The following is a 17,405-nucleotide window of genomic DNA, read 5'->3' on the forward strand; positions in this document are numbered from 1 at the left end:
GCCACATGTGCTCAGCAGTTCCGTGCCGAAACAACGACTTACAACTCATTCCTACGGTCTATCGACCCATTGATGGAGTTCGTCATCACTTGCCACCGCAGCCGTAAAGAAGAATCCCTTCTCCACCGCCTACGTCTCAATGTTGCCCGTACACCCTCACTTCTCTTCAAGATGGGTCGGCTAAATTCACCAAACTGTAATGTCTGTGGAGTGGAAGCGGACATCCCACACCAACTCCTGTATTGCCAGCAGCACCTTCAACATAGGGACACCCTCCGTTGCCGTCTGCTCCAGATTGGTTGTAACGACGTTTCGTTGGCCGCTCTTCTTGGCCCCGTCTTGCACCCCAACCAGTGGGCTGTCACTGCCGCTCTCCTCGGTTTTCTCCGAGTCTCAGGACTCGTGAACTGCCTGTAACATTGTGCTAGTGTTTATTCTCTTCTTCCTTTTTGTTTCTCTTTTCTTTCTTTCTGTTTCTCTTTTCTTTCTTTCTGTTTCTCTTTTCTTTCTTTGTGTTTCTCTTTTCTTTCTTTGTGTTTCTCCTTTCTTTCCTTTCGTTTCTCTTTTCTTTTCCTTTCCTTTCTTTTTGTTTCTTGTTTTCTTTCCCTTTCCTTTCTTTCTGTTGCTTTTTGTTTTTCTTTCTTTCCTCTGTTTCGATCCCCCTTTTTCTTTTTCCTTCCTTTTCTTTTTCGTTTGCCCCTTCCCCCTTTTTTTCGGAATAGCAAGCCGGCTCTTTGCCTGGCTAACCTTTCCTTTCTTTTTTTCTTAATAAACATATCCCCCCCTTTTCCTTTCATGCAGGCCAGGAACAGTTAGGCGGGTGACTGGGCTTGACAGAGACCATGGAGGGCACTGGGAGTACTGTCATCACCACGAAACGCGGAACGCTAGACTTTAGCTGAGCCATCACCGGGCGGGCCTTGCAATGCTTGCGCCTCACGATCTTCCATACGAGCGGGTGCCGCCCATGATGGGATAAAAGGCGGTGGAAAAGTCGGCAGGTCTCACCGTAGTGAAGAACGTCCAGCGGGGTGTCCTTCGCTTCAGCAATAACTGGTCGGGTTTCTGCTGCTCGGGGGACGCCAATGCACATACGAAGGCTTCGCGTCAGGAAGCACTGCAACCTATGATCTGAATATAAGCACCGGCAAACTATACGCGGGGGACCTCGAACTAAAGCCCTATGTGGACGGCCAACAGAGAGCTCATGTCACAGCCACATCTCATGCCTGTCAAGCGACGGATCACCGCAATCCAACGGTGGATCTTGATTTCCAAGCTCGCAATATGCCAAGAGATCCCAGTATCAATTATACCATCAACTCCTCTCGCAGCACCTTGACTCGGTCTTTGTCCTTCTACGTAGTCTAACGCACAACAATGTGATACAAGTGTGTAGAGGAATCCACACTGTCTTACAGTTTATTAAGATACAAAGGGCCCCAAAAGCAGTTCATCCAGTGCTACAACTAAACCTACACTAGAAAACGAAGATAAGAGGCGTACAATAGTGATTTCATGCGCCGGGAAACGAAAACAGCTAAACAACTGGGAGTGGCTGCGCCAAAGACTACTCGTGTCGATGGCTCAGTATTATAAATACCATGGTAGTTCTAGATCAATCAATGCCAGTGTCCATCCACTCATGTGCTGCAGAAAGTCTAATGGTCATACCTGTCCTTGTGTCACAAGTACGAATGTTCTTCGATGTGCTTGGAATGGGTTTCATTCTGAAAACGAAGGAAGCGCAAACACCAGTTTGATTAACACATTCACAGCTACGTCAAGATACGTCATCTTGATCTCGTGAACGTAAGGGCACGGGATTACATAAAGATGTACGGTAATCTTGCCTCCATCTCTCACATGAGTCATAAAAGACGGTGTGCATAGCATCGACTTCTTTTTTTTTTATCTCTCTCTCTGTCGGTGGCACACTCACCCTCGCTTTTATGTCGTCGTACTATGTACGCGTCTCGTAAGAAATGCAACGAACACACGAGATACACTGTTTTCAGTTTTATTCAATGCGGTTGATAGCACGCAATCTCAGCTTGCCACTTTCGCTCCGTGCGTCGTCGTCCTGGGGATGGTAAAACGAAATATCCGGATTCCTTATCGAGCCTCTTGGAGTTAGGCACTATACAGGGATTATCATCGGTATCCTTGGCAAAAAATGCCGCGTACAGCAATTGTACAGCAACATTTTTCCAGCTTCGGAAAGCAGCACAGAAGCAGACGGAAACACTAGCCGTACGTCGTCTGCCCGGGCTCAAAACAATCAATCAGCTGGGATTCTCTGCAACGTAACTAGTAGCCTGTTGTTGCCAGCCAGGGGCGGATCCAGACCCTTGTTTTCTTCCTTTTCTCTCTTTTTTTTTGGGGGGGGGGACGGTTTCTTTGTTGGAGCGCGTAGTAGGGAGGGCGGAGAGAGAAATCCAATGTATAATCCGACGTTTCTCTGGGGGGCGGGGGGGGGTGGTTACGATCGCCAAACCAACCCCCTGATCGTGAATTTTATTGTCACATACAATTAAAGTACACATGGACATAATATACAGGTCGAGGACCCGGGAGAACACAACTCCCTGATAAAAGGTCCTCCATAATGCATACATAAAATCACAAACAGTACACCCGTAGACTAATAAATCCATATCACGTACATAAGCATAAAGTCAGAACTAGATTATAAGTATGATGAAGTATACAGACTATTTTCATGAAGTAACGTATGTAGTGGTTGCTAGGTATCCAACAGAAAGGTCTTAGTTCGAGCTTTAAAGGCCCTAGAGTTTCCAATACTTCTTATTTCAGGCAACAAGCGATTCCATTCGCTCACGCCGCGGAAAAGAAATGAATATTTATCATAATTGGTTCTTATTGTTGGAAGATTGAATAGACCGACCGCTCCTGCCCTGCTATGACGTTTTACTTTAAGTTGATTGTAATTCCGCATTTCTGACACTACAGAGCCTGTAATGTATGAGCAAGTAATGTGAGATTACTTGGTGAACATTTAGTTTTCTAAGACTATTCAACACGGAAGTTACAGGAAACATATGTAGTCTAAATATGATTTTTATGGCACGATTTTGTAAAACCTGTAAGGCACGAATATGTGTAAAGTGAGGCCACAGACAGGAGCACAATACGTGAAGTGTGAATGAACAAAAGCAAAATACAAATTGAGAAGAACCGATCGGGGAAAATATTGTCTTGTTCTAGCAAGTGCGCTAATACCATAAGAATGATTATTATTATTTATTTATTTTTTGACCGGCCTGACATGTGGCTGAAAGCGCAGGTGCTTAACAAGCACAACACCAGGGAATTTGGCCTCGTTACTATAGCTAAGTGGGGCATCAAACAGGGAAAGTTGCGTCAAAGAAGCTGCGTTACGTTGAGGAGAATGAAATGACATACAAACCGTTTTGTCGGAATTTAGTTTTAAGCAATTATTAAGTCACCATTTACTTAGGATGTCCAGACCGTCCTGCAGCTGCAACTTTCCAATTAACTCTTGGGTGTTTTGTCCTGTGATGAACATAGCAGTATCGTCCGCGTATAAGGAAACATTAGAATAAAGTATATGGTTTGGTAGGTCATTTATATACGTTAATAAAAGAAGCGGACCTAGGATGGAACCCTGTGGTACACCAACATTAAGGACGAAAAAAGATGAGAACGCACCAATTAGTTTAACCACCTGTATAAGGTCATACAAATAACTACAGAGGAGATTGTAGGCAGGTCCACATATTCCATAACTAGCTAATTTAGACGAGAGAATTTTATTGTTTACACAATCGAGAGCTTTGGTTAGGTCGACGAAAACAGATAAAGCCACACCGCCAGAGTCAATGGATTGCTCGATAAACCGCTCCAAAATCCATATTGCCGAGGACATAATATGTCGAATAATTGTAGATAATTCATTAAGCGACCATGAATTAACCTTTCAAAAACTTTACTAACCGGAGGTAAGATAGAGACTGGCCTAGAGTTATTTATAGAGGAGACGTTCCCTTTTTTATAAATAGGCACCACAATAGCCTTTTTCAGCGCTGAGGGAAATTTACCTTGTTGAAAAGCAAGATTAGCAATGCGTGCCAAGACAGGGGAAATGAATGTTTTGACAAGTTTAAGCTGCGACACAGCTATGTTGTCGTGTCCTGCAGACGTGTTGCGCAGCGATGAGATGATACGCAAAACTTCGGAAGAGCAAGTAGGACGTAAATAAAAAGATTGAGAGGACTGTGGCAAGGCGAAAGTAGACGTTACATCTTCTTCACTGTTAGCAACTTCCGAGAATTATTTATTAAAAACAGTGGCAATGCCGTTCGGACTGCGATATGTTGTACCATTGTATATAATCTTATCACAAACTGCATGATGATTGGATCTGTTTAGAAACCTATTTATAATTTTCCAGTTATCACTGCCGCTAGAGCAACGCGCAATCACGGAGTAGTAGTGTTGACTTTTAGCATGATTGATAACCCTAGTTAGTCATTTCGAGAACCCCAAATACCTATTTCCACCTGTTTCCATAGGACCACATTAAAATCGATTTTTTTAGCTTCTTACCGATATTGTGTTTTTGCTTTCGCGATTTCAATATACCGGAGCTCATCCAAGGGCAAGCGCAACTAACAAATTTGTTTCTCGTGAATGTGACTACCGTGTTGTTCCTGACACCAGTAGTAATACAGTCGATAAATCGACTATGGGCACCGTGCGCTAGAGTTTTCTATCGACGGCAGCGGCCCCTCGAGGGGAAACGTGGCGTAATGCCCTGGTACCAGCCAGCAGCGTCTAGCAGTGCTGTGCTAGTCTCGCCGTTCGAAAAGAGCGATTTGAAGCTGCCTGCATAGAAAGCCAAAGGAGAAGACAAAATGGAAATTAATTCTGTGTGGTAATCTGCCACGACAACCAAGTTATTGTGAAAGAGAGGCAACTGGCCGTAAAATTTTCGTCCTTCTCGCTGTATCGTCCCGCCGATCATGTATTTGAGAGAGCGCTTTCACGGCAATCCACCCAACGTGCCGCTCAAATCCGTTGTTTCAAACTTAGAACTCATTCCTTGCATTTAGTATATTTGCCAATGACCAGTTGAGCGTCACGATGCGGACTTATAGCACAGCAACTGACGTGAAAAAGTTGCGAAATACACCAATGAATGACCAACGAACATCGTGGAGCTTGGCTAAAATTAGTGTCTGCCATATGTCGTACAGTATTTATCTCTTTTACTCGGACCCTAATTCTGAGGCGTGTCGGCGAAGACCGGATTTGGACCTCGTCTTCCTTCAATATAAAGCTTACATGCGAACACATTTGTCCTCCCGGAGCTGCGTTGCGCAAGACGTCATCATTTTATGTAGGTGCATTCTGTCCCTATGATCTTATTATCGTTGCCAAATCTTGTGATCTCGGTTTACAAGTGGTTCTTTCCTCCTTCCTATTCGTCTGCACACATACACGCAAACACACACAAAAGTAATCATGCGTTTGTCGAACAGCAACCTCACTGTTTCTTCTTAATTATTGTCATTTTTTTAGCATAGTTTGTTTTGTGTTTCTTTTGCGTGATATTTCTGGCTGTTTCTATGTTGCAATTTGCGACAATGTGTCTGATGCGCTATGTTCACCTACACGTACTAAGGCCGCTGTGGTCGTTGTTTAGCACTAATAAAACATTATTATCATTACATATCCAGTTTCAAACAAAAACACGCCTTATTTATATCCTGAAACAATCTTGAGTGACTGATTGATTTTTATTACTATGACTGTGCATCAAATGCAGGCACATAGGGCTAAAAGCGAATCCCCCGCCTTGAGCGATGCAAGATTGGGAATTATTTGACTAAGAAACTTATCCTCACAGTGCATCATCACGTTAACGGATTATGCATAAGAAAGAAACGAGAACGTTTTTTCCCGCTATGTTTGTAATGTATATTCCAATTTGTTGTTGACTGTATTATTCATGTGAATTCTTCAGTGAGAGATTTCCGTCCTCATAGCGCAGGTACTGGACGTAGATAGTCTCTGATGTGTAGTCTATAATTGGTAGTCCCTTGCGGATAAATATGCACTTAACTTCACGTAAATACGGGCCACGAATGCTACACGCTTTTCTGCGCTACACACTGTGTCACACATTGTGCATACACACATAATGTTCCACGTGCAAAAGGCTTCCCCATCGCATACATTTTACGTGACAAACCACTTCCACACAAGTAGTCTCATGGGTTAATGAGTCCAAAGCCCCAAAGCCGACATATAAAATTCGGTAAAACACCCGTACGCACCAAAGCTACATACGCGAAGGCGCCGATACGGCGTCAGTACCAGACCGTTACGCGCGAAATCGCCACGGGTGGCGCTGCCGATCAAGCGACCGCAGCGTCCTCTCGCTAGTGCACGGTGCCCATAGGCGTCATCAACACATTCAGCATTGTAAACATGGCTCCGGTCAGCACTGCTCATACAATCCACATAACTGCGTGCATTAAAACGTATAGACTTCGTATGTTTCACACGCTTGTGCAGACGCAGGTTAATTACAGCAGGCACAGCAATGTGGTCAGTAATGTCTGTATCAATGACCTCACCATGAGATAAAGTACAACACTTCATCCATACATGGTCTAACAGTGTAGACGTATTGGCTGTAACCCTAGTAGGTGAAACAATATGACACATATAACCATAACTTATTAAGCAATTTGAAAATGATACAACAGATGCCCAGTTACTATCAAGAAGGTTAATGTTGAAATCTCCCAGGAGAACATTTTTGTTTTCAGACGATATACTATGCAACAAATATTTCTAGCGCTACTGTAAACTCAGTAACCGAATGCGATGGGGGACGATGAAGTACGCCGACAATAATGTTTCTGTGGCTGCTCGAAAAAGATGACTTATCTATTTCTATCCACAGACTTTCAAATAGAGAGTGGCTCAAAACAACATCATGCCGAACACAATAATAAGTTTCAGGACCAACGAATAGGCTAACTCCACCACCATTGTCAACATTACCTGAGGCATCACGACAAACAAATTGTGAGCGCTAATCCTTATATTGGAACAGAGAAACCTCACAAGATTTTAGCCATTAAGGCAACAAGTGAATATCTGATTGGCCTTGTATACAAAAAGGATGTGATGTCGTCAAAATGTCTTTTTAAACTTCTTACATTGAAGTGGACAATGGAAAACTCCATAGGAGATAATTAAAGCAAAGTAACTGACTGGTTTTACTGCATTCGACAAATCTTAGCGAGATCATGTTCACATTTTATACGAACAACACTGCTGTCAGTGGAGTACCTGGCTTTGATCTGACCACAGAGTCGAACCGAACCCGAACCGAAAACCGTTATTAACCGTTATTTTTGGCCGAACCGGAACTGAACCGAACCGAAAGAGTCGACGCCATCTTGGAGCTGAACCGGAACTAAACCGGTAAAAAAAATACCGGTTTCCGGTTCAAATAACGGTTCACACGGAATTAAGTGCGAAACTGTGGATGTTGTGCATGAACACAAAAACTATTTTTCTTCATTTATTAGCTTCGTAGACATCGTCTTTCTTGCCGAAAAAGTCGTGCCCTGCAACAATGATTTGGATCTTCTCGAGTCACGAAATAGCAACAGATAGTAACTGAAAACTGCCAGGACTACTAACGTCTAAGACATACACATAAATATATACAGTGAACCCTCGTTAATATGACCACTGCCGTTCCCGCGGATTTTGGTCATAAAGCGAATTGTCATATTAACGAATAATGCACCCTACCCGGACAGCTACGCACAACAAAAGCTACGTAATTATGATTTATTTTATGAAAAATCTGTTAACAATGACTACGTCAAACAATTTTCAGTCATTAATTTTTCTAAATGGACAATAGCACCATCAATTGCGCACACGTTATCGACCTTTATCTGCTCAAAAAACAGCCAGGCAACCTGTAGAGCTTCGCTTGCCTCCTGCGAGTAATGCCGCTCTTCATTCCGGCTGCCAAATCCTTTTTCCGCTTCGTTTCGGCCATCCTTAGGTGAAAACAGCAGCACGGTTACGCCCAATTTCGTCCAAACGTTTATTTCGTCCAAGTACTCACAACGTCCAAATATTTAATTCGTCCGAAAAAAATCGGACGTACTGGACACTTGGACGAAATGAACAGGCGGGGAGAAACTTGCCCAGCGCGTCCAATACCCGTACCGTCCAATAGCCCATTTCGTCCAAATGGGGGAAATTCCCTTTCGGCAGGCGACTGCCTGGCTGCATTCATGAAAGCACAGGCCATTTTGACACTGGGCGAATGGCTGGTGACTGTATTCATGAAAGCAAATGAATTATCGATCAAACGGGGAATCACAGAAAACACAAACCCGCTTACAGGACGGCTGACCTACAGTGACCGTCCAGTTAACGATGTGTTGTTTTCTATAACTGTGTTCTCGCTAAGTACCGCGTTTCCCAATGTCAGTGATCTTTCTTGGAAACATCTAGGGATCTGAAAGGAAACTTGCGGCCCTTTGCCTTTACGTAGACTACTTCGAGCGGTTGTGGCTTACCAACGTTCATCTCTGGAATTTGTTTGCGGATGAGGACGATCTCCGCACAAACAATCACGCCGAAGGGTGGCATAATTAGCTGCGCATGAAATTCAAGAGCCAACCCCACATGAGGTTTTCGAAGTTCCTCGTCGAATTTGAGTCAACCATACACAATGTAAGCACAACCAGGTAAGCAACAAATTCGCATAATCAGGGAACATCATCATGATAATTAATAGAATATAGCATATATACTTCCTCGCTTGCTCTCTTTGTATTCATGCTTCTTACCGTCATTTGCAGGTACGCATTCGGCTGCTGTTGAACGGGGCTTCGTCAAGCAGGAGACGAGGCAATTTTGTGGCGAACAACGCGATGATACAAGAGGCTCGCTCTTCCTTCTTATGGGCGTACGGAAAATACAGCACAGGGGAAATGATGCTGGGAAACGAAGCACCCTTCACAGACGTAACAGAGCGGTTTGCTCATGTCATCAAGGCATACCTGCAGCGCATGTCCCACTTGCTGGGCCATGCTAACTAATAAGTTAGTTGTTCAAATGAAAAAAAAAAAAACTAAACGGAGAAGGCTGAGCATTTGTTTCTCGTTTTACTCGGTGTACAACATCTTTCAGTGGGAATGTTTAAATCTTACCTTCAACTAGTACGTCAGTTGTTGGAACGAACAAATAAGAAAGAAAGAAAAATAAATAAACAGAGCAGGCTGAGCATTTGTTTTTCGTTTTACTTGGTGTATGGCATGGCATCTTTCGGTGTGAATGTTTGAATCCTACCTTCAATCCTAAACGAAGCAATTGTTCACTCGCATTCGGAGATCCCCCTCCCTTTTCGGACGAAACAAGCGTTTGGACGGTACGGTTATTTGGACGGGTTGGTCAAGTTTTCCCCCCTTTGGTTCAGTTCGTCCAATGCCCACTATGTCCAATTTCTTTCGGACGTGCTGAGTACTTGGACGTTGTGAATACTTGGACGAGATAAACATTTGGACGAATCGGGGTGCTACCCAGCAGCACAGTGTAACCTGGTCCCCGGCTTTTTAAGCACTTCTGTGGTTCGAAAAGCGATATGAGTATAATCCCGAGGTCAGCGATTTCAGGGGACATCCCAAACCTTGACGCCCTACTTTAACACGTGTCACCCTCTGAGTGAGGTACGAGATAGCCTCTCCCAAGGGCTCTTTGAGGGTCATGTGTCGCGGTCATAATAGCGGGAAGATAATATCTGTGTTTGACCCTACTTGCGACAAAAATCTTGGTCATTGTCCAATAAACGGATTGTCATATTAACGAGGGGGATTTACATGCCGGCAGAACAGTTCCCGAGAAAAACGGTCATAAAGCGAGTATGTCAGATTAACGGGTGGTCATATTAACGAGGGTCCACTGTATAAGAATTAAAGGTCAACAGGACATTAGGGACAGTTTTGGGTAGTAGTCATTAAGTGACATATTATAATAATATACTAGTCAGAGTCAGCTGTACACAGAGTGTCCTGGCGCTGCATTTCAAGATCAGTCCGTTTGCAACAAAAACCTGTCAGTTTTTCTTTGACAGCGCTACGTCTTCGAGATCATCTCTACCGTTATCACATGCATCCTGTATATAAATACCAATACGTGGACCAACCGACGTATACGTCGTCGGCTATGCGACCTTCGGTCTTTCAAATATTCTCCCCTTCGTTTTTTTCTTTTTCTTCTTCTGTTCTCTTGCACGTAATGCATTGCGAAAGCAAACTACCTGAGCTCAGCTCTAGCACGTATTCGTGTGTACAACGCTGCAGAATAATTCCCAACGTGTGCGCGTGTGAACGTACATAAGCCCCTTATACGCTAGCAACTCTTAATATAACGGAATGGCTGTAAGTTCACCTCCTCACCAACTATATAATCTTGTGTGGCGTCGTTCTCTCCTGGCTGTTGAAAGCAAAGGCGTGTTGAAAAAACGCAGTCATTCGGGACGATGGTTGCTCACTAGGTGAAGTTACTGTCATTCCGTTTAAAGCATTAAGTTTGCCGCGTGCCTAGGGTACTAGAAAGTAAAGCAACGGCCACACTCATGCTGGTCAGAATGAAAAGAACATGCCAAGTTGGCTTTCTTTGTGGATTTAAAATAAAAGAAGCAAAAACGACCATACTGACACAGTATCTAAAACTCGCCAGTGGGTCTAAAATTAGTCGAACTCTCTGTTTGCACTTGCTTTGTCTTTGTTCCACAGACACTTCACGCTAACGCCGAGCACGGCGGCGGTCAGTGCTGACACAATAACGTGCCCTTTACACATAAAGTCCCCGAGCTCACGATCGCACCATTCCAATCCAACTACATACCATGAAGCGTCGTTATTTGATTAACGTGTATTCGCAATCCTGACTGGTAACGAATAATTTCAATTACTTAAATGACTTAGGCCAAGGTAGCAGGCTTGGTTGACAGATATTCCTGGTGAGATTCCGCTAACAACCCCGCGACCTGAGCTACGTGCGGGGAAAGTCAACCCAAACCAGTAATTCATGGGTATGCTCTTCTTATAACCGCTACCTTTCATGTCGCACAAACTCTTTCAAAATCCTGAACGACCACTGACGCCTTCCTGCCCACTTCAAACACTGTAACACACACACACGCGCGCGCGGAAGCTTCTTTTAACCTGCCCGTTTGCTTCATTCGCACTCATCGTTCCTGAACCGGTTCGGGAACCGAACCGTTTGGAAAGAACCGGTTTGAACAATTATAATTGCCTTCTGGGCCTTAACCGGATCCGAACCCTTATAGCCGAACCTAAACCCGAACCGGACCGTTAAACGTTTCGGTTCGACTCTCTGGATCTGACATTAGTCAGACCAAACGAATCTCCAATTATTAGATTCAGCCAAGGACCTCGCACCGGAAAACAGTCTCTTGTTAGCTGGCGTGAGATGATTATTAAAGCAGCATGGAAGTCATTTGGAACATATACAGGGTGTCCACGCTAAGTGTGAACAGATTTTTTTTAAATATATCAATCACTTTTTCCTAGATGAAATCAATTGCAATATAGCATATGCTGAAGGGCACTCCCTAGGGGGGCATTAACAGACTCCTAAGGCAATGTCTTAATTAACTTTCAATAATTAACTTTTTCATTATAAAAGCTACGAAGTTGCTCCAATGAGAACATCTGATCTCTTCGGTCACCAGATACCAAAAATCCGTTCTGTAGATCTTCCGCAAAAAAATTCGTGAAGGAATGCCATTTTTTTCTTTATTTGGTTTATTGCGCACCTTCAAAGAAGCGGCTTTCCTTTAGCCCCGTGTGAGAGAGTGAAAGAGCACAGTGCCGCCTCATGCCTCGAAGATTAGCTTTAATTTGCGGAAACAAAACAAAAACACAAATCTATCGGGTGACTCTATCGCGACTGCCCTTATCTTGGGCTGCATTTTCTGTTTTCTTTTAATCTTTTTCCAGGACGCAAGAGGCGATAGTGGGCTCTTTCATCCTCTCGTATTCGTGGCGAAGGAAAGACTCGTCTCTAGAGATGCGCAATGAATAAAATAAAGAAAAAAATGGCGTTCCTTCACGAATTTTTTGCGGACGATCTATCGAACGGATTTTTGTGCTGAAAACGGCTTTGGTATCTGGTGACCGAAGAGATCAGATGTTCTCATTGGAGCAACTTCGTAGCTTTTATAATTATATATATATATTATATATATATAAAAGTGAAATAATAAGACTTGGACTACAGATTACAGGAACGTTAACAAAAACTAATTTATTAAATGGGCATTTTAACACATAGACTAAAAAAAGAATGGTCGACGTTTCGACAGTGGCACTGTCTTCGTCAGGACCTATATATATATATATATATATATATATACATATATAAATTATATATTATAATTATATTTATAATGTTGAAAATTAATTAAGACATTGCCTTAGGAGTCTGTTAATGCCCCCTAGGGAGTGCCCTTCAGCATATGCTATATTGCAATTGATTTCATCTCGGAAAAAGTGATTGATATATTTTTAAAAAATCTGTTTACACTTAGCGTGGACACCCTGTATTTTTCACCGCTTGATATGAACATACTACCTTCATAAACAGTCACGCAAAATATTTCCTTCGAAAAGCGCAAATTTCCTGAGAAAATTAGTTTTCAAGAATGCGCTCCGTGGCGACAGTCTCCTCTAACTCGTTTTTCGTTATCCTCGATACAAAACGGACGATGACATTTTTCCTTTCGCCATGTTGAAGGATGGCACGCGGTGGACCGCATCTATATTTCCGTGTTACCTAAGGGCCAGTTCTCACTTGGCGACGCCAGACGCGGCGTCGTGAGCAGTAACACAGCGGTAACAGAGCGGTTTCTGTGTTAGGTAACACAGAAAGGCCACGCCCCCTGATTTTTCGTCTGCTTTGGACGACGGAAGGCCACTGTGGTGGGAACATGAAAATCGTGCGCGCTGACGGTGCGGCGGAAATGCGCCTCTACTTCCGCCGCCCGTTCACGACGCCGCGTCGGACGTCGCCAAGTGAGAACTGGTCCTTGTATGTGTTGAATATGGCGGCAAGCGCACCAGTCTTTCTAGCCCACCATAGTCTCTCTAGTGCACCGCACCGCCGCTCCGCCGCCGCCGGGCAATTTTTGCTTGCGCCTCCGCCGCTCTCGGTGAGCGAAATTTCAATTTTTTCCTGCGGATTTTTCAAGTCAACAGGGTGAAAACATGAGTTACTGGGAATAATACTTCGACGATCCTATAGACCGTCCAGATTATTAGGGCCAGTTCTCACTTGGCGACGCCCGACACGGCGTCGTGAGTGGGCGGCGGAAATAGACACGCATTTCCGGAGTCGGGAGAGGACAGACGTCGAGCCAAAAAAAACGGCCACGCCGACCTTCTTTCACAACGTCGGCGAGAGCTGCCGAGAACGACAGCTGGCGACCAATTAGGTGACACAGAAAGGCCACGCCTCCCGATTTTACGTCAGCGTTGGACGACGGAATGCCACTGTAGTGGGTACATGAAAATCGTGCGCACTGACGGCGCACTCCGGTGGCGCAGCGGTAACGCGTGCGCTTGGAGACTGGGAGGTCCGCGGTTCGAATCCGCGGGCCGGCTGGGGTTTTTCCTGGGTTTCCCTCAGATGTATAATAGGCGTATGCCGGCACAGTTCCCCTGAAGTCGGCCCATGGACGCAGCTATCCTCCCCCCGAGCGGATTCCGCTCGGTCTTCCACTTTACCCTTCCTCTCCTCCTCACCACCTTTCCCTTCCCGAGAAACATGCCGCCTAATCAGGCAGGCAGACCTCTCGGGTTCCTCCCAACGACACTCCTCCTCCTCCACGGGGCGGCGGTCAATGCGCCTCTACTTCCGCCGCCCGCTTAACGACGCCGCGTCGGGCGTCGCCAGGTGAGGACTGGCCTTCAGGTGAACTGTTACAAAATGACTGTTACGAAATGAACTGTTACAAAATGTTTGTGTTGTGAATGCGCTATGAATAATTGCAAATTAATTTTCTCGATAACAATGCCGATATTTTGCGGAATAATTTTCACGCTTGCATTTCAAACAACGGCCAATCGAACGGTGATATTTCCCAGGAGTTGCTGCCACGCTACTCTTCTTTTTAGAAGATGATAGCCTATGATTTTTGTGCTTGCTGTTTTTGTCACTTTTTTCGTTATTGCTTCTGAGCTTCTTATTCTTTTTAAATATATACACTATATATACTACACTATACACACTACACTATACACTATATGCACTATATATACTTGGTTCCACGAGATACCACAAAGCAAAGTAGAAGAAGAGGAAAATCCCGTCTGGAACGAGCTTTTATTGATTCCTACATCTATACTGGATGAAGTAGAAGAACAAGATATTGGACACTGGACTTTCGCTTCGATACAAGATATTGGCTGTGTTGCCACACTAAGAAAAAGAATATCCGACTGCCTCCTCCCTCTTGTAGATCTACGCGCCAGCGAGCTGCAATTCAGCAGATGGCGACCAAACCATTGATTACTCCCTCACGTTCGACGTCCGCGTCATCAAAAAGCAGCGATTCAATCATAAAGAAGCGTGATCCATCTGAGCGCCGGTATCCACAGTTTGCAGTGCCACAGCAAGAATCAGGGCTGACCCCTACTCGACCATTCGAAGAACCGCAGAGCCTTGTACAACCGCTAGCAGTACAGCAACCATCGCGAGCTCCTTTGGAACCATACTTACACCGACCGACGTTTCGAACGCCCGAGCAGGAGCGGCTTCCTTTACTACAATTAATGCGATCACCACCCCAACAAATGCTAGAGCCATCGTTGCAGCCGCCCCTACGGCAGGCGCCACCAGCGTCTCTACAACTGCCTCCTCAACCGCCACTGCAAGCACAACCTGCATCGCCCCAATTTTACATTCCCATGTACACGGATGCACATTCAGGGATAGCATCCGTCCACGGAGAACCTCTACCGGCACCACAAGCGCTTCCAAGGGAAACTCTGTCACCAGTACCGCATGCATACGTTGAACCTGGAATCACTCCTACAACGTTGCCGAATTTATCGCGGCTGCTGGAATCTATACAAACACCGCGCGTGGAATCTCCGGATATGATGGCAACGCCCATGCTTCCACCTTCAGGGGACTACCTGCAGCAAGCATCGCAACAACCATTACTCAGCACTATACCAACAGTGCAGCCAGCTCAGACGCTGGAGCAAAACGCACATCCGCCGCTACAGTCGGCGCCGAAACGTGGGGATGATTCGCTGTCATGCGACAGTCCATCGCCCCAACCTGCTGAACAAAATTTACCATCAAAAACTCGCGAGGAGAGAATGCAAAGTGGAAGCCCTTCTGGAGTCCCCACTATTGAGGTGACCACGGACAACGACGAGAGAAGGTCTTACTATGCATGGTTTATTTGCTCCCTCACATTTGGTTCTCTCCTCCTTCCTGGCGGGCTGTTGCTGCTACCTCTATTGCTTCCTGACACGGAAGCGGATACCACTAGTACACCAGGCAACGGAAGTGTAATAAACAACGACTCAACCAGAAACGTTCCATCCGAGTGCTTCCATAACGTCACCTTAGAATCTTCCTTTCAAAGTTTATATGAAGGCAATGTGCCACGGAAGGCGTCTACACTTCCTCCGAAGACTGTCTGCTGCGTGTATAACGTTTCCCGCTTTCACAAGGCCGGAGATTGGGACTATCTCCCAAAACATATTCCATTTTACCTGTGCACCTGCGTGATTTACTGGTCCTACGGAATACGCTCCGGAACTGTGTACAGCAGAGTACCTGCTTTCGACCAGCTCTACGGCGTCAGCCAGATGGGCCGCTTAAAGATAGCCAACAGGACCATACTCCTTTTGGCGGTCGGTGGGTTCCCAGAAGACAGCGTCCATTTCTCTATGCTGCGCGACACCAGGCTCATAGGCCGTTTCACCTCCCAGTTAGTGGACACTGTGCTGGACAACAACTTCGACGGCGTCACCATCCACTGGACGTACCCTGGGGATGCCTGTGGCAGCGACGCTACCGATGCAGACACCATGGTCGATATCATGACTCGTCTGAAAGCATTATTTGGTATGAACAACCGACCAGACGCAAAGCTCAGCGCGATTTTCCCGTCTGATGTTGACGCACTCTCCGAAGGCTACAACGTGAGTGCGTTGGCCAGCATGCTCAGTTTCATGTTCTTCGAGACGCACATGATAAAATACAAAAATGCGATGTATGGCTGCTGTCGTAATGCAGACGCTACGTTCGATGCACTGCGCAAAGTTCAACGCAGATACAAGATTCCGGGGCCGATTGTTTGTTTCAGTGCAAGCGTGAAGCTGTGGGCAGTAAAACTCCTGATTGCGAAAATGATGCCGTATAGGTATGCGGGCCGTCTGCCGTCTTACTCCGTGAGCAACGAAAGAGGGAGGGTCGCAGCGTTCGAAGCGTGCGAGACAGCGAATCTGACAAAGGAAATTTGGACGCAGGGTTGCTACAAGTATTGCCAGGGGTACACTGGTACGACTGTGAAGGATGGCGTGAACACTTTCTTTCTGACGGAGTCGAAGGAGTCTTACATACTGAAAGTCGACTCACAGCACTGTATCTTAGTGCACGACATAGACTATGACTCGTACAAAAGTAATTGCGTTGGAGCGCTTGGCGTGGACAGCTTGCTAACGGAGGTTGTCGGAGCGGCAATGGATATTATCTAGGAACGTTCGACAATTCATTGATCAATTTTTCTTTATCCCACTAGAATAACACTAGACACCCGCTTTTAACTTCCTCTTTACTACGTAGTTGATTATCGTGGTTCGCCATGTATTTAATTGTTTAGGCGTTTAGTCTACAACTTTCTTTGTATTTGACTACTATGATTGACAGCACAGTTTATATGATGAGAGCCATTGCGAGTCATAGGTTGAGTGCAGAATAAAAGGAAAGGAAAACCACAGCATGGATTTTTCGTCTCTACATATATAATGGCCCGTACACTTGCATGCATCGCCGCTTCCAACTTTAGTTAGTAGTAGTTAGTTTAGTTTTAGTAGTATATAGCTGGCGCGTTCACAAACATACCTTCATAAGTGATATGTATTGTAACACTGATAAACGAAATAAGATAAGCAGCTACACACACCAAGATTTCCTGTTTGATCGCTTCACTTTGCTTGTTTACTTGTCACTGGTTTGCGTTCTGTTTCCCGTAGCGACTACCTTTGTACCTCCTCGATGTGGCTCGACAGCGCAGTGGCGTTACCGCCTGAGACAAGTTGACTCTCCCC

General features: G+C 45.1%; 1 protein-coding gene across 1 annotated transcript; it reads left to right on the top strand.

Moving 5' to 3' along the window:
• The first annotated feature begins 14,483 nt into the window (after positions 1-14,483).
• On the top strand, positions 14,484-16,860 carry LOC135369321 (uncharacterized). Its single transcript, XM_064602923.1, has one exon. It carries the CDS (start codon positions 14,607-14,609, stop codon positions 16,830-16,832), a length of 2,226 nt encoding a protein of 741 aa, XP_064458993.1. The 5' UTR covers positions 14,484-14,606; the 3' UTR covers positions 16,833-16,860.
• Positions 16,861-17,405: the final 545 nt, after the last annotated feature.

The sequence above is a fragment of the Ornithodoros turicata genome, chromosome 1 (assembly GCF_037126465.1).
Source record: "Ornithodoros turicata isolate Travis chromosome 1, ASM3712646v1, whole genome shotgun sequence".
NCBI classification, from domain to species: Eukaryota; Metazoa; Arthropoda; class Arachnida; order Ixodida; family Argasidae; genus Ornithodoros; species Ornithodoros turicata.